Source organism: Equus quagga, chromosome 1 (genome assembly GCF_021613505.1).
Source record: "Equus quagga isolate Etosha38 chromosome 1, UCLA_HA_Equagga_1.0, whole genome shotgun sequence".
Taxonomy (NCBI): Eukaryota; Metazoa; Chordata; class Mammalia; order Perissodactyla; family Equidae; genus Equus; species Equus quagga.
This window is the reverse complement of record NC_060267.1, coordinates 986,535-1,008,710: the sequence shown is the minus strand read 5'-3', so window position 1 is coordinate 1,008,710 and position 22,176 is coordinate 986,535. Positions and strand designations below refer to the sequence as shown.

Genomic DNA, 22,176 nt, shown 5'->3' with positions numbered 1-22,176 from the left:
ATTGCAGCTTCAACCTTTTTTTTAATCCAAGAAATAAAATGATAAACGCTTTAGGGGAAAAAACTGAGAGTTCATTCTGTTAGAAATGGTATCTAGATTTTGGCCTTATGAAAGGATATAATTTATTAAGAATTATATATTTATGTCATATGTATGTATTTGAATATGTAAAACATAAGTACATATAAATGACCGTGTTCTGCGTCTGCACCGTGCAGTGCGTAGTCAAATGGATGTTGATGCTGAGGACAGGCAGCTGAAGAGATTCGTTTCTCAGTGTGTGTTTCCATCCTTGAGCAGGAGAGAGACGAAGTCTGAGATGGGGAAGGCTAGTTTTCTACTTGTGGGTTGTGTGATTTGCTGCCGCCTCCACTGTAGTGCTCTCTTGCTCCAGTTACCTAAGGGTTCCAGAGCCTTGCCCTATGCCAATTGAAGAGACACTAATTTAGGGGAATTTGTTGCATTTGGGGGACTGCAGCCTGAATGGTGATAATAGGAATGGAGAGAAAAAATACATTAAGAGAATGTGTAACAGTTAATTAAACATTTAGATACATTATTAGGTAATGAGATAAAGGTGTCTTCATTTTGTTGTGCTTTTAATAAAAGTTTATCTTAATGTGGTCATTTGAGACTGTTGAACTCACTCAGGTTTTATAGTTTGGTGGTCAGGTATGTTTCTGTTTTGCTGAGGGATGTGCGTCTTTTAGTCATCAAAACAAAATAAAGAGCTATTCTTTTATGATTTTTGTACATACCGCCTGTGGTTTGCTAAAAATACGTAACCAGCTGAGTTGTGAATCACTGTCGGATACAGATTCAGTTAACATTTCTCACAGGTCTTCCGTGTATCAGGCACTCTACAAGGTGTGTTCCCATGCAGTTGCTTACTTAATTTCCCTTACATTCTTAGTAGCCTTTGTAGGCGTGACTGCACCTTGTATAACTGAGGTTCCGCAACGTTAAGTAACGTGGATACGGCGACATTAATAAGTGATGGCGCTAGGACTTGAGTGTGAGTTGTGTCTCTGAGTGTGGTGTTCCACTGTTATCACCACCTTAGGCACTAGGGAGTCCCTTGAGGAAGACAGTCAGCATTTGGTCTGTCTCAGATGTTTTTATTTAGCTTTTTTCCCTCTTAGTACATGAAAATAGATGTACCAGAAATAATTAATAAATGACTCTAGTCATTGAAATGTTGAAAGCCCCCTGTAGAATTATAACTACCTGTGTAGTCATATAATAACAGTTACCTCCCACGAAGAAAAGTTTCTGTTTGTCTCTGTTTTTACTTTAGTGGTAGCAATTATATGTTAGGATTTTCAAACTTGTTTTACATTTCAGAATAATTTATTTCTCTTTTCCAGCTGGCTGCAATAAAACTTGCCCGATACGGAGAAGACCTTCTCTTCTATCTCTATTACATGAATGGAGGAGACGTATTACAACTTTTAGCTGCAGTAGAGCTGTATGTTCAAAGTATTTTTAAACACTTTTGTGTTATAGTGGCTCTTGTTTATTCTGAAAGCCTCTTTTTTAAAATGATGATGGCTTTAGTTTTTGCCTTTTGTTTTTAAATTGGAAATACTTCTCCATCAAGAAATTTAAGTTGTTCATTTTTACATTTAGTACAATAAAGTTAATTTAGCTTGAAACTTTTTATTACCATGGCTTTATAATCACTATATACATAAAAGAAGGATTTCAAACTTGATAACCCTTAATTTGTAAGAAGACAGAATTGACTCATGAATTTGGTGAATCTAACTTTTATAAATATATGAAGTATAAGATATGGTTCACAACTGTGGCTCATTATACTCCTTGTGGAACCACATATGCTAGTTACAGTGAATTTCATCATTTAATAAACATCTATGGAGTATTATATGGGCAAGGCACTGTGCATATTTGTTGTGTGTTTTGAAGTGTTGATAAAATAAAGTCCACATTTGTTATCAGAAGCCTATAGGCCAACTTAAATAAATTAGTGTTAAGAAGTTGGTCTGTTGATGTGTTTTTTTCCTGAGCATTTCTGTTTTTTTACCTGATGCTCTCAAAATAAAAATTTTGTGTCGTTTCTCATATGTCCAGTTGGTAACATGTTTTGTTACCAACAGACTATTCTACTGATGATGTTTATTATAAAGTGAATTGTTACTAAGATTTATGACATTTTTAACCATTTTGAGTATTTTATATTTCTCATAACATTTCTGCAAATGGCCTTGAATCAGATACTTAAAAATGTAAAATTCACTGTGTTGATAATAAATTGTTTTTTATTTCTCAATTGAGAATTTGTTTTTTCCCATGTTTTCCCCTCATTTTTTGTAAGATAGCAATTGTTACCTGTTTCTTTTAATTTATTCATAAGTAAATAAATTCATTCAGTCTTTCATCCATCCATCACTGGCAGTTCTGTCTCATATCTTATTTATGTCTGAAAATTACCTCATGGTATTGGTAGGAAGGTGTTTGTTTACATGGAGGTGTGTTCTGCCCAAGGTATGTTTTGTGGTACATGTACCTCCTTTGGATGTTACTTCCCCAGTTTACAAGTGGTATAAATCCTCATTGATTCTTGCATGAATTCTAATGGATATCTTTTTGGTTTTTGAGAATTTAGGATCAATGAGATTTGAATAAAAAATGAAAGTAGTACATTCATTAAGAATTTTCAAAGTGGATATTCTATTTTCAACATAGTCACAAAATTAGGTGAATTTAAGTAGTTAATTCAAACAGACTTTGTATTTAGTTCCTTACAAAATAATACAGATAGTTTGGGTTTTTGTTTGTTTTAATAGATATCTCAATTTCTATTGAATGTTAAGAAGAATAAGAAAGGAGTGAAGTTTCTGGAACAGTGTATCTTTATTTGGTCTGCCTAAGTTTTTATCACCTTGCTCATAGAGCCTCTAAGATCTTGTTTTATTTGCATAAAAAGTTTCTTCAGTTAAATAAAGATGTGTATAATAATTAAAGAGTGTGGTTTTTGGGCAAATAAATTATTTTCCTATATTTGTTTCCCTAGGGCTGTATTTAACAATAAAAGTCAGGATAAAGAAGCATCCATATTTATGTATTTTATGTGTAATTATTTTCTGAGAAAAGTTTTACAAAATGTAGAAAATGTGTGATGTGAGCCACAGGAAAAAATTAATTGTCTTTTTCTCTTAAAAATTGAAGTTTTAACCGTGATTGGAGATACCACAAAGAAGAACGAGTATGGATTACCAGGGCACCAGGCATGGAGCCAACAATGAAAACCAATACATATGAGAGGGGAACATATTACTTCTTTGACTGTCTTAACTGGAGGAAAGTAGCTAAGGTATATTTTTTTCCGTGTGCAAATGTATAAATGTGCAAATCTAGATTTTAAAAAGAAATATCCTCTTATATCTGTTTGTATGTACCAATGCATCCATTCCAGTAATCTGCCAGATAATTTCCAAGTCTTTTGTCTGCATCTCCCTGGCTTGATTTAAACTCTAGGAAAGTTTCTGGAAACAGTTCATTTCACCTATATTTAGGAAAATGATTGAACTTGGTAAGAGATTTTGTAATTTTTCTCAAGCAAGTTCCTTGCTAACATTTGAACTATTTTTGTGTTTACTCAGTTGTAAAATAAAGATACCCTCTTGCAATTCCAGTCATGTATTCTCATATTATTATTACTTCAAATTAATCAAGTATGTGATTTTCGTAAAACCAGTATATAAACAGATACAGGCTTTTGAAAACACTCACACTCACTGCAGGAACGATGCCTGAGTTTTTATTTGCAAGTGATATAAAGAAAGAAAATTGCAAGCATTAACCATGATTGTTCCCATGACTGGTATGCTGAGTGTTGGGGGGAAGAGGGCTGTGGAAGAGTTGGTTGTTTGGTTTGGTTTGCAACTTTTCCTTACAGAAACACCTTACTAGCTGTCACATGTGCAGTATTCTCATCAGCGTCAATGCACATCTCACATTTGTCTTCAAGACTTTATGTAGGTACTCAGTCTGCCTAGCAGAGGATAGAACCCACGTTATGTGACTTCGTAACTCCCGGATTTCTCTGAATGCTTTTTTCATTGATGAGATTATTGGGATTAAAAGCTAAAGAGTTTTGTTTGTTTTAAATAAATTTAAACAGAAGAAAAATATTGCTTAATGATTAGCTTATTGGACATACTTTTTGTTTGGATTCTCTTTTTCTTTTGAGGCAGCTTTACTAAACTAATAAAAAGGTAAAATATTTTAAGAGAACAGTGTAAAATACCAGATATTTATCACAAAAAAGTTTTACATCACAGGAAGATTTCATATAAAACTTGAAAAAAATAGGAAAAGATGAGCCTAGCCAAAAACACTAAAAGAAGACACACACAAGAGGTTAAATGTTTTATTATTATTTTTGGTTGTTTCTCAGTGCTAAGTGTCATTACTTCTCAGAACAAGTCCAGATACCAAACCCTGTATTTGAGTTATTTTAACAGTTCCAGTTAATATGCATATCTTGATTTCAAAAGGAAGATCCATGACCTAACCTTTTAGGTAAATAGAAATAATTACATTAATTACAAATAGTATATGAGACATTATGTATGTTACCTGTTCTCTAAAAGGTGTAGTGTGATAGAACGCCATAGTCTTTGTATCATGAATTTTAACTTAACTCGTCTCTGCTATTTATATTTCAACCTGTGTGAGTTCCCTTCCATTCTTCCTTCCATGTTAAATCGAAATGACACTGGCCGCTAGATTGTCATGAAGATTAACTGAGATTATGCACTAGAGTACGGGGCTTGGCATACACTGGGTATTTGATGTATGGGAGTAGTTGTGGTAGTTTGTTGTTGTTTTTATCATCGTTGTTATCACAGCTTATTACTATTCTTCCAAAGACGGAGAAATTGTACCTGATTGTTGTTAGGTTAGATCAGTGGTTTTCAAACTTCAGCTTGCGTCCTAATTACATAGAGGCCTTGTTAAAACATGATTGCTGGGCCATACCTCCATTATTCCCAATTTAGTAAGTCTGTAGCTAGGACCTGAGAATCGACATTTCTAACAAGTTCCCAAGTGAAGCCAGTGATGATGCTGGTCCTTGTCTGGAGCCATACTTTGAGAATCTCTCAGTTAGTTGATTCTATGGGGGAGAGAAAGTATCTTTGGAGGGGGGGGAAGTTCTATTAGTAAATAACTTAAGTTTTCTCCATTCAGTTTAAGCTTTTTATTCAATATCATTGTATATTATTCCAAACTTATATGTGCAAAAAGGAATGGATGTTTGCAGTAGATAGATGTATAATTTTAGTTAAATTTTAGTTTTGATACATGTGAAGAAATCAACTTAGTGGAAAAAGTCAGTTTTCTAGAACTAAGTTCTCCCCATAAGTTAAATATTCAGAAATAACTTAAACGTTAATAGGACCCCTTTACTTTCCCACAAGAGCAACAACTCAGTCAGGTAAATGTCATTTAAAGAAATATATGTATCTGTATATTATATATATTATATATTTAAAGACTGACTATATAAAAAATAAATTTCTTTATATATACATATATATAAAAATAATAGATGGTGTGTATTATTGTGTAATAGTTTTACCCAATTTTATCTGATCTCTCCTGTATGGTTGAGCTTTTGTCTTTCACCTTTAAAAATTTTTAGCAGTGAAGTTGGAAAATAAAATTCGAGAGACGTCATTAAACTCTTCCCTAGGGAACCTCTCTTGAGGTAATTTGCTGGCCACTTGCACTGATGTTCTTCAACAAAATCATTTTCGAAGTGGTAAAAGTGAGCAGAAATAATTGGTTCCTATCAAGTATTAATATGCAGCTCCCTTCTTTTGGTTATCTTAAAATACAGATTCATGAACTTAAAACTTTTAAGTTGTATTCACAGAATAAACTTTTCACTATGGCTTTAAGGTTTTTTTGTTGTTAAGGAATGTTTTCAGTGTTTTCCCAGAAATTGGATTAGGAACTAAGAAATTTAGTTCCATTCACAGTATATTTATGAACAGACTTCATCAGACTACAGAAAATCCATTAAAATGCCATGTCCCAAGTTAACGTCCAAGTCCTCATCTGTAAAGTGGGTGTGGTTTACTCCTCACAGGTAAAGAGTTTGCGTTAAATAGCCTCACCTCGTCGTAAGAAGCCTGCAGTACGAGTTAGTGTTATAAGTAAAGCTTGATGTTACCATGATGTTGTCGGGAAGTATCGACCTGATCTGGACCGTAGTCAGGTCTCCATTCACAATATCTTGGATAAAGTTCTTTCTCTTTTGCAAATCACTTAATATTTTCAGAGAGTTGAAGAATTGTAATAGTAAGTAAGCGATTAGATGATTTAAATCAGAAGTATTTCTTATCCCCTAAAAATTGTATGACTCTTAGTTCTAGGATCCAGTCCATCATTTACTTAAAGAATTTCCCGTGTGTTGGTGATGTATGTACATACAAATTTGGATGCTGTATTTGCTTATTCTCCCCTTTTAGATATTCTTGACTTGTCAGTAGGCTGTGTGGTCTGTCCTGTGTAATTTAGAACTACTCAGTATCCCACTAATTTAACATTTGTGGTAATTCAGATAGTATGTGTAGTCTTAAAGAGTAAAATTTTTAAGTAATTTCATCCACGGAGAATTTTTAGGTGATGGCGGCTGTCCTAGTATCAACAGCTCCCTCAAACTAAAGACTTGACATATTTAAGAACTCCTTCAGCGTCACTTCCCCTTGTGAGGTTACACTGAATAGAATGTTCACTGAGTAGACTGAAGAGAATGTTTAATGATTAGGATCTTTTATTATGTCATAGCCTGATACCAATGTAGTATTTCTTTTCATTAACTTCACTGGTACACATTAGTACATCTTTATCCTTTAATCAGTAATGTGTGCTTTTCTTCAAAATAATGACATTTATTTCTAATAATTGTATTTAAGGTAGTTTGCTACTTCCTAAAATTTGAGTTAATGAGGATTTATCTTAGTTAAAAGAAAACTGATGTTTCTGAGAATTTGAGAAAACGTTCTTTCAGTGCATGATTTTCTGTGTAATTAGATCAGTGACGATATTAATGGTTTTGTAATAATTTTATTTGGTCATCTGAATCCAGTGCGTGTATTTTAATTCTGCTTCACAGTAACCTTTTGAGAATATGTAGCCTAATTTTATTAATAGAAAAACTAAGACATTAAATGTATCCAGAAGTCTTTCTAGTCTTTTAAACTGTAATCTAAAAATCCCTTTTTTCTGTTAGAATCAAATATATACATAGACCTTCTCATACCTAATCTTTGAATATTTCAAAAATTAAGTGTTCTGTTCCTAAAACAAATGAAGAAAATGTGTTTATCATTCGTCAGCCATAAGTACACATGTACTAGGGGCCTGGCACCATTCTAGACAGGAGGTGGCACTATCTAAACAGACACATGTCCTGCCCTGCGGATTGGAGGCGTGCACGTGTGTGCTGTGTGTACATTTAACGTAAACATGTAAAAGATATAACGGTCAAATAAAGTTAGGGAACAGAGATACCACTATATTGTAAGCTTTATGTATTTTAAAAAGAATAAAAATATATAGACCGCAAAAAAGGTTTTAAAAATGGAAGACAAAATTTGACCGTTTAGTTTCTGAATCTCTGATGTATAAGGTCGTTGAGATTTTCTTAATTATCATATTAAAATATTTGTTCCCTAGGTTTAAACTGATCCTTTTTTTTAATGTGTAGGAAAAACAATGTGTATTGATGAAGTTAGTCTAATTTACATTCTCATAATCCAGCGTAGCTCACCAGTGAACGATGGTGAGGACAGGGTAATTGAACAAAAGTTTAGTTTCTGTAACTTAGGTAGTAGAGTATATGACTTGTCACAGTTGCAAAAAATAGACTTTTTACCGTATATCCATATTTTGGAACTAAAATGCCAATTTTAATTTCTAAAGAATGTTATATAGCAAGGAGATATTTTCTTCACTAATTTGTATATTCGTCTTCAGCCAGGCAATAAAATTCTTTTGAAGCCTAGACGGGTAGGGAGAGAGAAGGGTGCTTACACGATGTGTTGGGGGGATACGGTGATTCTGGTGATTGCTGAGTTTTACTGATACGTGAGTAACTTCTGTACCTTAGTTACTCTATGAGTCCTATAAAGTGAACCTTTTTAGATTAAACTCATCACAGTGTGCCTTCTTTATAAACATTTATCAGTGAACTGAATTTTTTCAACATTATTTCTGCATAGGAATGTAATAAAGTAATTCTATTTTGGATCTTGGGCTAAAAATATTAAAAATACTATGTTATACTAGACAAGTCATGGGCTTTGGTGTCACATGGGTCTGGATCTTGATCCTAGATCTGCCACTCACTGTCTGACTTGGACAGGTTACTTGTGCACCTCATTTTCCTCAAGTGCAAAATGAAGATAATGATATCTACTTTGCAGAGTTAGCATAAAGATTAGAATAAATTTTGTTGTGTCTCTAGTTTTGACACATATTAGACTTTAAATAAGTTATACGTGCTATTTCTGTAATTGCTAATGTAATATCCTTAAATTTTAAATACTTGATTTTGTATCTCAAAATTTAATCATTATGACCTACATTTTCATTTTAATTTAATAATGAAACTTGCTTAATTTAATAATGGAAATATTCATTACGGAGTCAATTTGAAAGAAGACAGATAAGGTAAAGTGTGTTAACCCATGATGCTAATGTTACTTGTTGGCTTTCTTTATACCTAATACACAGTAAGGTTCATAATTTTTAATTGGGATTGACTGAGATAGTTTGTGCTAATAGAATTCAGGTTGTAGAGTTAGTAATTTTAGAACCTCTTGCTTTTTGGATTTGCAAAGGTATGTTTTTTGTGTTTGTCTTTTTAATATACAAAGTTATATTCTGCATCTCTTCATCTTGGGGAAGTATGGAGAAATTGCTTTACCATTCTTAAATTTTAAAACTCATGAAGTTAACATAGTATTTTGAAAGTTTAATTAAAATGAGCTTATATGGTTCGTCTTCAAATGTGCCTGTAGCAAAACCACTGTGTAGTTTTGGGTGGTAGTTACATTTTTTTCAGGGTTTTGGGTTTATAAAGTGAGAAGTCTGGAGATGTGTGTTTTAAGTTCATCGTTTTCTCCAGATTTTAATAAGGTTAGGTTAACTTTGTTTGCTTTTTTAAAAAATTAAGTGTAATAAGATAAATTGGAAAATTGTTTATTTCTAAACTTTTTTCCATGGGAAAAAAGTAAATTTTTAGGTTTTATACTTCATTAAAGGAGGCTTTACTTTAAAAATCTTAATAATTTTCTCTGCTTTTTATTAGTGATATGGTAATTGCCCCCTTCAAACTTTTATTTTTAAGCCCAAAAATGCATAAAATTTCAGTCTTAGAACATGGATGCTCATGAGTAATCTCTGACTTTTGCTCGAGAAGTCCGTATCTTCTATACTTAATCAGAAACTGCAGCACATTTCCTCAGGCTGTATCTAACTTAGAGGGGCAAAGAGCTGCGTGTCAGCATCTGTTCATTCTCCTCTGTGTAGGTGTTTATTTGTTCGTGTAGTGGAATGTATTTTGACAGCACTCTGAGACAGAGAGGAATCACCTAAGTTCTTGACTTTGGTTTTCCAGGAGTTCCATCTGGAATACGACAAACTGGAAGAGCGGCCTCACCTGCCATCCGCCTTCAACTACAACCCTGCTCAGCAGGCTTTCTGAGCGGCCCTCCCGGGCGCAGCCACCCCGGCACCATGCTCCGCGGACTGCAGGGCAGACGGGGCTCGGGCGCCCCGGCTTTAACTCCTTGAGGATCTGGCAATTGGCTTACACAAAGGGTCACCATTTGAGGTCCTGCCTTACTGATTATGTGCTGCCCAACAACTAAATTTGTCATTTGTTTTTCTCTAGTTCGAGCAGGGTCTGGATTTTTTCATTTATTTTCTTTTTTTTGCCAGCAGACAGACTTGGGTCTGTAAAGACAAGCAAGTACACTGACAGAAGTTTACCATTTAGTTTCTAAAATGTAAAAAAAAAAAAACCCACAACAAAAGACTCAACAAAATTAGACCACAAAATTTGCATTGTTCATTGTAGCACTATTGGTAATAAAATAACAAATGTTTGTGCATTTTTATGTGAAGATCCTTCTCGTATTTCATTTGGAAAGATGAGCAAGGTCTGCTTCCTTCATTTTACTTCCCCTTCTGTTTTTGAAAGGCAGTTTCGCCAAGCTTAATGCAAGAGTATCTGACTGTTTAGAAGAAAGATATTGCCACAATCTCTGGTTGCTTTCCAGGGTTGTGTTATTACTGAGCTTCATCTTTCCAGAATGAGCAAAACACTGTCCAGTCTTTGTTACGATTTTGTAATAAATGTGTACATTTTTTTTAAATTTTTGGACATCACATGAATAAAGGTATGTATGTACGAATGTGTATATATTATATATATGACATCTATTTTGGAAAATGTTTGCCCTGCTGTACCTCATTTTTAGGAGGTGTGCATGGATGCAATATATGAAAATGGGACATTCTGGAACTGCTGGTCAGGGGACTTTGTCGCCCTGTGCACTGAAGGGCCAGATTTTCAGCAGCCAAGGACATCATACCCAAGTGAATGTGATGGGACTTACAGAAGTGAGCTGAGGCAGTTCACTCTGGCTGTTTGAACAGCAGCGTTTCATAGGAAGAGAAAAAGATCAATCTTGTATTTTCTGACCACATAAAGGCTTCTTCTCTTTGTAATAAAGTAGAAAAGCTCTCCTCACTACAGTGTTGGCTTTGATTTGGAATTGTGAAATTATTTCTTCAACATGAGAAATAGAGGAAAAACCTAATCCTGTACAAGTATCTAATTGAATGGTGTGACTAAACAATTTAAAATACAGGGTTTTTTTCAGCTTTTGACAAGTAATTTAATGGAACCATATACTATTTCACTTGTAGAATAAAAATGTAGACATTTCTTAGTATTAATAACCAAGTTCAGAACAGAGAAAACTTTTTAAAGTAGATTATGGCAGCATTAGAAATAAAACTTCCTGAATACTTTTGGAACCCAATCAAAATACTTTTGTGATAAATTTCTTGATAGACCTTTGAGATTTGTCTTCAAGAAGTAGTACGCAGATTAAGGTAAGCCAGAGGGTTGATGCAGACTGTACCTTCAGTGTGTCAGCCTCGATAGCTCCCATTTACAAGCTCATGGGTTGTTTTCCATCTCAAGACAGATACTGTCTCAGAAATGTCTGCAGACTGAAATTATGAAAGCAGAACTAGAGGTAGGAAAAAAAAAGTGAGTTTGATTCTTTAAATTTTCATTTTTAACCTATTTTTCTATGATGAGTGTAAGTTTGTTGACAGTTACCAAATCAAATCATGTTTGAAAATGAAACATTTATGACATTGCTGTGTTTGTGTATCAGGAATATAAAATGATGTAAGATTTACCTTTTTCTATGTATTTTGCGATATGAGAAACTGACATAAAAATGTCAGGACTTTTTAATCTTTCAGGTTTAAGCCAAAGCATCTCCTCTGCAGGAAAGATGACACTTAGGTAATTATAGTTTTAACTGCTGTGCATGAAACCTTCCCGGAACACACAGCATATTTGACATTGAGTCAAATCCTAGAAATCAATTTCTTAAACAGACTACATTTTTTCATAATAACTTACTTTATAAAGTGTAACTTTTTCTACATAACCATGAGAAGCAGGTGGAAAATAGAAAGAAAATGGAAGGCGATCGTTGCTCTCGTGGGTAGGGACGTAGAAGGTGTCATCGGACACGTGGTGCTGGTGGTGCCGTAGCAGGGGCTCAGGAAGAGGGCTCGGGTCACGTGGGCTGTGGTCTTGGCTCTGGCTGTTTGTTCTAACTGCCATGTACAAAATTTTAAGTGCACACTTTTTCAGTCTTCTGAGTTCTTCTGAGTCATCAAAATGAGAAAACGCTTGCATGTAAACCAACTTTTTATACCTTGTTAATAGTAGAAATTGCCATACTCCTGATTTTAAATCCAAATTTTAAAATTCTACTTGAAATCTTTAAAGTACTATATTAAACTTTTTAATAGAACACACTGTTATATTCCTTGGTTTTATAACTCGTGGTTATACATGTACAGAAATTGACCTAAACTAATATTTCAGGTTTTCTTTCTTAGGTTTAATTCTGTTAATTTTTCTATCTGTCACTATATAGTGACATAGATGCGTACATTATGTTAAATAATTTTTGTGATTCTAATATAATTGGCTTTCTGGAAACAAAAACTATTAGTTGCAAAGGGAAGTCCTTTAAACTATTTAGTTTCAAATATATATTCTATGCTTATTGTGGTGACACTATAACTTATATGATAAAACTCCATGTTCAGGGATTTTTCACTGCACAGCTTTCCTTAGATAAAACAAATTTTAATTAAGAATGGAAAGTTCACTTATTCTTTAGAGTGTGTATAAAGCCACCACTTGACTGACTGGTCTTTTCCTTTTGCCACTGAACTTGGGACCCAGTAGGTGCTTGATTAATCCATGTTGGTTGAATGGTATAAATTGATATTTCAGTTTGAAAATAAAATGTTGAAGCTTTGAGCTTTGAAATAATTTACTATTTTTTGCTGTAATTTCATTTTCAAAAGAATCTTTGAAAGCATTTTCAGTTAACTTTCAAAACATTCAGATTTTTCTCACTCTGCCCCGTTTATTTGATCCTTCCCCTGAATTCTCCTCCATTCAAAAATCATAGATCTTCCATTCTCTTATACCCATTCCTCTTAAAGTGTGTGTGGCATCTGAGCATGGCTACAAAGAAGGACTCATTTTACTTAACTTAGATTAATTTAATAGCATCAATTTTACAAAAAAAAGTTACAGAAAACCTAAACATGCATGTCTGTAAACACTGGGGGTGTCCATATTTAATGTTCTCTTCACCATGGTTTGTGTAGTTATTAAAGAAGACCTAGAAATACCCACTAACTGAGACCGTTAAGACAGGTCTGGAGAATGAGATCAGCCAGACGTATCTCAGTGTCTTTGTAAAAACTGGATCCTAATAGGATGTCACAGGGCGCTCTCATGCTTGCCACTAGCATTACCAATGAATTAGACCATACCATGAATAATGATAAATCTAGGAGATGAAGCAAGTGAACACAATGAAAATAAAAATTGGGATCTGATTCTAACCCAGTAATTTTGTGTGTTGAATTGCTTCAAGTAGGACACATTGAATCAGCATAATCATTTAGTTTACACATTGGTTGCTAAAACTAAATAATTATAAGTTGGTGGACTATATCATGGCTTAAGAGTGGTTCATACGTAGATCAATGTAAATTGTGATTCTTTTGCCGAAAAATACTAATGTAATCTTTGGCTACATTAAGAACAGTATAGTGCTTAGAACAAAGTAGGAAGTCGGCTGTATTTTAAGAGCTGCATTGACTGGGGAAGGTAAGAGAAGAGGATGTGTTGTGGCTTCTGGCTGCTAAGCAGGTATTAAGTGTTTTACCTGCATTATTGTGTCCTGTCTTCAGCACAGCATCATAAGGGAGGTTTTAGTATCCCCGTTTTACATTAAATTTAAAATACACAAAAAAGAAAAAAACAGGAAGGAATATTGAGTATTAGAGAAGGGACTTTGGAGCATGGTATCCGTCTTTATCAAATTCAAGAGCTACCAATGAAAGACATTCATTTATGTGACCGAAGAGCAGAGCTAGGACCAGCAGAGACAGATTTCAGTGCAATATTAAAACGTAACTGAGGTGGTAAAGGTTTTGAAATGCATTGCTTTTAAGGCATTGCATTCAACTTCGTGAAACACAACCAAGGAGAGACTGGCTGGATGGTGTTCTGTATATAAGGTAAGGAGTTGAACTGGATAATCTTGAATGTTTCTGTCGTTTACTGAAAACATGTTAAAGGATGTGGGATAATACCTGTATTTCAACAGACGTAATTGCCAACAATTGTAAGTTACACCGTTATTTTGTGTACCACTAAGGAAAAAAGGAAAAAATAACTCAGTTGGACGACGGCCATCTGCTGGTTACAAATGCATACCAATTTCAAAGATGTCCTGGAAAGAATGTGTCTTAGAATTGGTGAGATGGAGACGTTGGAGAAGAGACAACTGAGGGGAGACACAACAGCTGCTGTCCAACAGGAAGGACTTAAATGAGGAAGAGGGTGAGTCTGAAACCAGCAGGTGGCAGTTGAGTGAGACATTTTGGTTCCATAGGTTAAGGTGCTGCCCCACAGTACTACCTGCTTCAGGAGGTGACTCCATCAGTGAAAGCACTCAAGCAGAAACTGGATGACCGTCAGAATTGCTGTTGCCTTTTTGAGGAAAAAGTGGGATTTGATAACTCCTGGGCCTCTTTCCAGCTCTTTAAGTTGTTGAAACCCTTTACTTGATCTGAAGTTGAGGAATATGATGTCATCAGGGCTAAAAAGTATATACTTAAAGCATTGACAGAGTGTAAAAGGTGCTCTTCTGAGTCATAGATAAGGTTTACTTAAAATTGCTCCTATGTCTTGGGAAGGAAATTTAAATAAGGTTACAGAAGGCAATTCAACTTTTTTTTAACTTTAGGGATAGGCATATGAAACATGAGTAAAGCAAAACAAATAGTAAATCATATATATATATTCACCAGATGTATTTATGTATGAATGTTCTACATGCAAAGGAAGAGAGTTTTTGACAAGCGTTGAGGTGAATGTTTAGCCTGAAATTATACATTGCGTTACTGTGCAGTCTCCTGTTTTCTGTTACAATGGTGATCACAAAATTAGATAAAGCAATAATCCTATTGCTTGCTTAAAAAGAAAACTGATCATTAAATTCGATGCATAAAAAGCTCAGTGTGGATTGCGATAGCTGCGAGAACTCACCAGAGTCGGAGTTCTCCTCTCATCAGGTAATTCTCAAACTTACTGTGCATGAGAATCACCTGGGGAGCTTGTGAAGAATACCAATTTTAGGCCTCATGTTTAGATATTCTGATTTTGAAATGTCTAGGGAGAGGCCAGGGATATGTACTTTTAGTAAATACGGCAAGTCATTTCTGATGTTAGTGAACTACCAGTTATCCTAGACTTCCCTTTGTCTAGTACTCACTGGAATGAAATCCTAGGGTTCTGGTGAAGTCCACAGAAGTTAATCTTGAGGTAACGAACTCCCGCGTTGACCAGAGGTGTTGGTTTACTTCTTCCTGTATCACCCGGTGTTCTAGCTCAGAAACCACATTATCGCACAGTGATTATCAGAGCAGAACTCAGGGAGTGGGAGCTGTTCCCAAGGGTAAAACAGTGAAGATGCTTTTCCCACCTCAGCTCTTTCCTGGGGATATTTTTGCTAGATCTTGGATTTCCACTTAGTTGGTATGCATAAAAACCTCTAACGGCAACTATGTACATTATCAATTCTGTGCATCGACTCAAAGTTATTTTTAATCCAGTCATCTTAGTGTGTAAATACTATGACCTGACAGAATTTTAAGGGCTATTTCTTTATCATAAGGATTCAGTATTCAGTTTACAAAGCTAATCATTCCCAGATGTTTGCCATACAGTTTTCCCTCAATCGTTTAAATGACTTCTTGAAAATATCATGAAATTCACAATAATAGTCTTCATTGTCATAATTTCCTATCTATTGAAAACCCAGATTACTGCATAGTCTAATAGCTTATGATCACCAGTTGACACGTGCCAAAATACTTTAGTAATCTACTATATATCAAAACTAGTTTTTCATTCTTCATGAGGTTTATCTTAGTTTTTATTTCCAAAACCGGATAGGCGTCCACCACACCAAAAATCTATTTTGACATTTTTGTTGGAGAAGGTGAAATAAAACTGGCCCTATTTATGCCAAAAGTGGTAGTTTCTTTAAACAGTAATAATTGGTTACTAGCTGATGAAAACAAAATTTTCCACTGTGAGTCAGCGCTGGTCTCTAATTTTCATAAGCATGCTCTGAAATGCATGTTTGGTCATTTGCATTTGTGTTTAGGTGACATTTTGACCGCATAATTTGATTTTTATAACTAACACCTGATGTTTCTCTTCCAGGCCAGTCTATTCTCTAGTATATACTGAAGATAATTTTAGTAATCACACATGAGTGCTCTTTAAACGTTTTGGAAGAATGCGTCAAGTTTCAAGGGTGGTGCGTTGTCAACAAACGGCTGAGTCTGCCTGATTCTTCAAGGATCGGCCCTATTGATACTCATTTGTAGTGAAAAAAGTTTTAAACATTGATCATTCTTCAAAAATATACAGCTCAATAAGAAAAAGTTACATGTGGGACTGACATAAATAGTTTCATCTTTTGTATAAAAATAAAGATTTGGGGCAGCCAGAATGTTTGGAAGCTACCTTTAAATCTGCTACATACTGAACATTTATTTTAAGATGTCGTTTTCATTACCATATGTAACAGTTTCATGAAAAAATGGATTGTCTTTAAAAGAAAATTTTATCTGTTAAATATTTCCCCTCTTAAGAGAGTTAGACATACTTTTTATTTTGAATGTTTTAAGTAATTTATCTTCAAATGTTTAATATTCTTCAAATATAAAACAGTGTTCCTTTATTGAATGAAAATTATACCTCATTTTTTGATAAGTCATGTTACTCCTCTGCTCACAAAAGGTTATTTCTAGGGGCTGGCCCGGTGGTGTAGCGCTTAAGTTCACGCTCTGCTTCAGTGGCTCAGGGTTCACTGGTTCGCATCCCGGGTGCGGACACGGCACCGCTTGACAAGCCACGCTGTGGTAGGCGTCCCACATATAAAGTAGAGGAAGATGGGCACAGATGTTAGCTCAGGGCTAATCTTTCTCAAAGAAAAAAAAAAACAGTTATTTCTAGACCTCCGTTTTAAAATCTTATTTTTTATATATTTTCTCAGTTCACTCTAAGTGATTTAATATTTGAATATCAAATTGGTTGACTTGCACATCACTATTTGGAATCCAAATTCTGTCTAATGAGGATGAGCCCAAATCATTTTCCCAGTTTCTCTCTACGCTTGCAGTGACGTTGATTAATGAACACCAAAATCCATCCTCCTAGAAGTGTTTGTAGGTTGGATGGCATGGAAAAGAAAGGTGCAGGCTTTTGTTTTAGAGAATGTTGAAACTGGGTATCCTTTCCAACTTTGAATTATCTGTTTTTATCAGCATTTTGGGCTAAAGATTTGACCTTAGTTTTCTAACCCGTATTAAGAGATAGAAGTGAAGATTAGCATAAGAAGAGGCCTAGGAGGGACACAATGGTCGTCTTCCCACATCTGAAGTGGGGTCATTTGTGAGGCAGAGTATTTTTATCCCACGTAACACCAGAGGGCAGAATAATGACCTTGACGTAGAGGTTATGACGAGGCAGATTTCAATTTACAAGAAAGTACTATTTCATAATTTTTTTCAAGGTCCCAAAATCCAACAGGTAACATTAGGAGTTCCAGACTTTTTTGGGACTGGAAGGGTCCAGGCAAGGGCAAGAGAACTGTTGCCAGCAGGAGGCAGGCTTCTCCTCTTCCCCAGAGTACTTGGGGCCTGGCTTCATGAACACCTGGTTTTTCCCTGTGTTTCCTTCTCCTTTGCATCCAGCTTGAATTTCCAATGAGCCTCTCCGTAATCTGCCTCTCCCGCATAAAATGATACTACTTAGATTTGCGATGCCTCTAAAAAAGAGCTATTTTCATTTTCAACATGTGATTCAGAGTGAAGGAAACAGGATGGGGTGCATCTTTAGCTGCCTCCCCCCCTCCCCCCCCCATAGTCAGGTTCACAATGTGGGCGTTGTTCAAGCCTGACTCTACTTGAGTGTGAGAATATAAGCCCGTTTACACCCGTTGGTGTTACCTACACAGCGTAGTAGAAAAAGAACGGCCTTGTGGTCTGGCTCTGTCAACGTGTGCAGCCTTGGAAAGAGACTTAGTCTCTTGTTCCCTCTTCATCTCATGGGAAGATTACGGGAGGGCGTTCGTTTATGTCAGGACTTCAGCAGAGGCAGGCCCGTTTCTCTGAAGACAAGCACTCTCCCTGTTAGCCGCTGTACTCGAAGGCGATCTGCGTACTTTGGAATTATTGAAAGACCTTTTAAACTGACTAGGTGGGTTAGATAGTAAGACCCAAGTTTTTAAAGAACATGGCAAGAACAAAATCAACTTGGAATAAATGTCATAGAATGTTCTAACCATCTTCCCATTCAGCCCTTTCCCAGGAGGAGGAAACAGTCCAAGGACAGCAATTCCTTTTCTTCTGTCAAACTATTTACTGTTCATGTTGGGAGCAAAACCTCTTGGCTACTTGCTTTCTGGTTCCAAAGCTGATTTCCTTCTTACTATGTATGTGTGTGTAGAGAGATATAGAGAGAGCGATGTCTATCTCCCACAGAAGTTCACTTCCATCACCACGAAGACAAAAAGGTGGTAAGAATTTAGGGAATCTGGCCCCACTTCCAGTTTGGTGTTATGAATTTACTACTATGAACTTAGTGTCTGTGCTTTTTGCTTTCCTTTCTCAGTTGCAAACATGAAGCTTGTTTGCAACAAATTTGAACTTTAAAAGCTATTTTTAATCATCATTCTTCACTATTTCAAACAAAAAGCAAAGTCTTTGGGAGCTTCCTTTCTTGCTTAATGCTGAACTAGGTGATACTTAAGAACCCTCCCAGTTCCAATATGATTATAGATACCTAGAAATAGTAAGTAGTGTTCTCAATAATAATTATATGCTCAGTATAATGACAGGATGATATGGACAGGAAAAAACAATAATTAGAAAAAATAGTGACCACACAAGAAGTTTATTTCAAGTTTAAAATTCTGAAGCTAATAACAAATATTTAACATTCACAATAAAACCTGGCGAGAAGGTTAATTTCTTGCTATCAGCAGGCTAGAAATGATTTAGTACAACTGTAAACATTTTTAAGTTAAAACCAAATAAAAGGAAACAATTTTCTGTGACAGTAACAAAATCTACAATTATATAAGCTGAATGAAAAAGAAGAGAGGATTTTTCTGCAAGGCTTTCGTTGTTGGATCCCTCATGCTTTCCTTTGTGTTTGTTCTTATCTGATTATTCTAGCTGCAAACATTGGGAATCGATCAAGAACATGAATTCTAGTGAGAAAAGGTGACTATACAATATTAATTTTCTCCCCTGTGTATTTATCTATTCAAGTGTAAGGTGACAGTTTGTTGTTGAAAAGCTTCACAATGTGCCAATTTTTAAAACGGTGCGTAAACATTTTCCCAACATGCTCTGAATTCCCTGCTATTCCTGGGGTACAAAGCACTCCTGTAACAGTTCTTTTTAGAGTCTTTTAATAAGAATGTATATATTCATAGGAAATTGTATATTGCAATTTTAACATCAGTCACAGGACTTTTTGAAGAATGTTGACCATGAGAACAAACTATAAGTAACAATGGTTTTAATGTTCTTGTTTAGATAAGTTTTATGTTTCTCTGAAATAGAGCTTCATCAAGGCTTGGCCATGACACTCCTCAAAACTGCTGCGGACAATGGACATCAATAAGTCAATGTGGTTCTTATTACCTTTTAATCTTAATTTTAATCGGTGGGACATGATGGAAAGAAAGGAGTAGCCTCTTTTCCTGTGCTCCTCTGTCCTCCACGGAGCTGGAAGGTGCTGATGAGCTCAGGGCTCAGCACGCCAAGGTCCCGGGGCCCTGCTGCTGTGCTAGCTTTGTCAGTGGTGGCCCATTTTCAGAAACTGAGGCACCAGCATATCTCATCTTCCTGGAGAATGTGATAAGGCAGACCCACCTCAAGTAAATGAAACTAATAACAAATACAGTGTTCCATTAAAGATAGAATAGAAATTGATTTAATTTGTGAAGTCTTTTGACATGTCTGATTTTCAGTAAAAAAAAGACATGAAGTTAATGAAAAGGCCCAAGAAGACAAGCCAGCTAATTTAAAAGTAGGAAATAAGAAGAGAAAAGTAAGTATGTAAAGCACAGATGGCTAGATGGCAATAGGTTCTTCAGATACTTTGAGAATAATTAGAAGGAAGGAAAGCAACTAAATGCGGAACTAAAAAAAAAAAAAAGCCAGGGCCGGCCTGGTGGAATAGTGGTTAAGTTCGGCCATCCGGTTTGTGGGTTCAGACCCAGCACCAACCTACACCACTCGTCAGCCATGCCGTGGCTGGGACCCACATACCAACTAGAGGAAGACTGGCACAGATGTTAGCTCAGGGACGATCTTCCTCAGCAACAACAATAAAAAGCATTTAAAAACCCTCAAGAACTTAGGTTAAATGAAGACGGCGTTTTCTGATATTTGTTCTCTCGTCTTAGAAGACCGTCTTCCTTCAGTTTTGAGGCAGAGGATTCATTGACAGAGATCTTCACGCTCTGGAATCATTGAAAAATGAATCATATTCACGAAATTATTCTCAGCCGCCCCCATCCCTTCACTTATGAGTATTAATAGGAGTTAATTCTACCTCCAGGTTAAGTTGCTCAGTATAGCGAACTGGAATAATTGGATCTTGTTCCCTGATCACCTCTGCCTCAGGTCCGAGACCGGGCTTCAGCCTTCTTGAAAAGGAGGTTATCGCAGTAGGAAGAAGACTCAGAGAAAGAGCTCTGATCTCCGGTTCTGCTGTTCCAACTATTAAATTCGCTTTTCCTTTCAGGTAATGTAATCACTAGCAATTGTCTTTATGCCAACAGAGAGGGAAGAAAATAATATAATTTCTAGGTAAAGAAAGAAGGAAATTGACTCTCTCAAAACTTGAAAGATATTAAGGCACAAAGTGTCTTCCTGATTTGGAAGTTTTCCAAACACTGCATCTTAATTTATTCAGAAAAACACTCAAAACTCCTCCTGTAATTAAACTTAATTTGCCCCTTGCTTGGAAATACTGTTACCTGTCTTATAAAGGAACACAGTACCTCACAGTACCTCAAAGATTGCAGGGGAAAGGTGCTCCATCCACATCAGTCAAGCGAACTTGGAACCCAACAAAGAGAAGGCAAGAATTCCACCATTCGCTGTTTCCATATTCATCGGGAACACAATCGAATTTAATTGAGAGAATAATCATTTGGGACTCGCAAACCAAGAGAAAGATGTGTTTATTATTTTGCAAAGAAGTGAACATTCTGATTCTTCAAAATGTAGGTCGAAATAGTTCTCGAGTTTGATACGATAGAAGTGTGGTTTGGAAAAAGGTAATCAACTTTTTAAAAAAGTCATGAAAAGAACAGAGGCTGAAGGTCTGCACAGGCGGTGGGTGGAGGCGGGGAAGGACGCGCAGCAGGACGGCCTCAAACACCCGCTCCGAACGGGTGTGCGCGGTGGTCACCTCGGAGGGCGCTCCGGGAGCGGACAGCCCGGCGACCAGGCCCGGGCGCGCCGAGGGCGCAAGGCTCCAGGGAGGAACCAGAACGGGAAGGACTGCTCTCGGGCGTCCCAGACTGAGGGGCGGGTCCTGATGGGGTCCCCCGGCCTTGGGGCCAACTGAGCTGGGGTCCACCGGCTGCCAGAGACCCAAGTAGGCGCGAGGTCCCCCCGGGCCCGGCAGCAACTGTCCGTGGTCTTGCGGGTCGAGGCTCCTGGCCCCACGCGCGCTGCCTGCACGAGGCGCTCCGGCCGCTCGGCCTGGTTCACTCGGATCCTGCGTCCCCGAGCCGGGCTGCGGGCTGGGGAGGGACACCCCGGGGCCAGGGGCCTGGGGGGAGACCACCCGGCCGGCCCGGCCCCGAGCGGAGGTCGAGGTCCCGCCGCCCCGCCTGCGCCGCACCCTCTGCCTCCTTGGGGTTTAACTCCGACTCGGGTTGAGCTGTGTTGATCCTAAACTTTGAACTCCGACGTCCGACCAAGGGGATCCGACCGAGGGCGGGGCACCTGTGGGCAAACCCGCGAGGAGCGGCAGGTGGGCGGCGTGGAGAGCGGGTGGGGTCACCAGTCGGACACTGGGTGGGGACAGTGGGCGACGGGGGCGCGGGGACACCGGGCAGGAGGTGCAGACAGCGGGCAGGGACAGCAGGCGGGGACAGCGGGCGGGAGATGGGGACACCAGGTGGGGACAGCGGGCAGTACGCGGGGCCAGCGGGCGGCAGGTGGGGACACCAGGCGGGGACAGCG

The 22,176-nt window shown here is 37.1% G+C and overlaps 1 protein-coding gene across 5 annotated transcripts in view; it reads left to right on the top strand.

Annotated features, from left to right (window-relative positions):
• Positions 1-10,795, top strand: part of CNOT2 (CCR4-NOT transcription complex subunit 2) — a 109,297-nt gene extending 98,502 nt beyond the window's left edge. For all 5 annotated transcript variants that reach the window (XM_046668932.1, XM_046668915.1, XM_046668926.1 and 2 more), the window contains 3 exons: positions 1,368-1,468; positions 3,193-3,337; positions 9,659-10,795. In XM_046668932.1, coding sequence (XP_046524888.1) covers positions 1,368-1,468; positions 3,193-3,337; positions 9,659-9,745 — 333 coding nt within the window. In that variant the 3' untranslated portion in view covers positions 9,746-10,795. The remainder of the gene's footprint in view (positions 1-1,367; positions 1,469-3,192; positions 3,338-9,658) is intronic.
• The last annotated feature ends 11,381 nt before the right edge of the window (positions 10,796-22,176 follow it).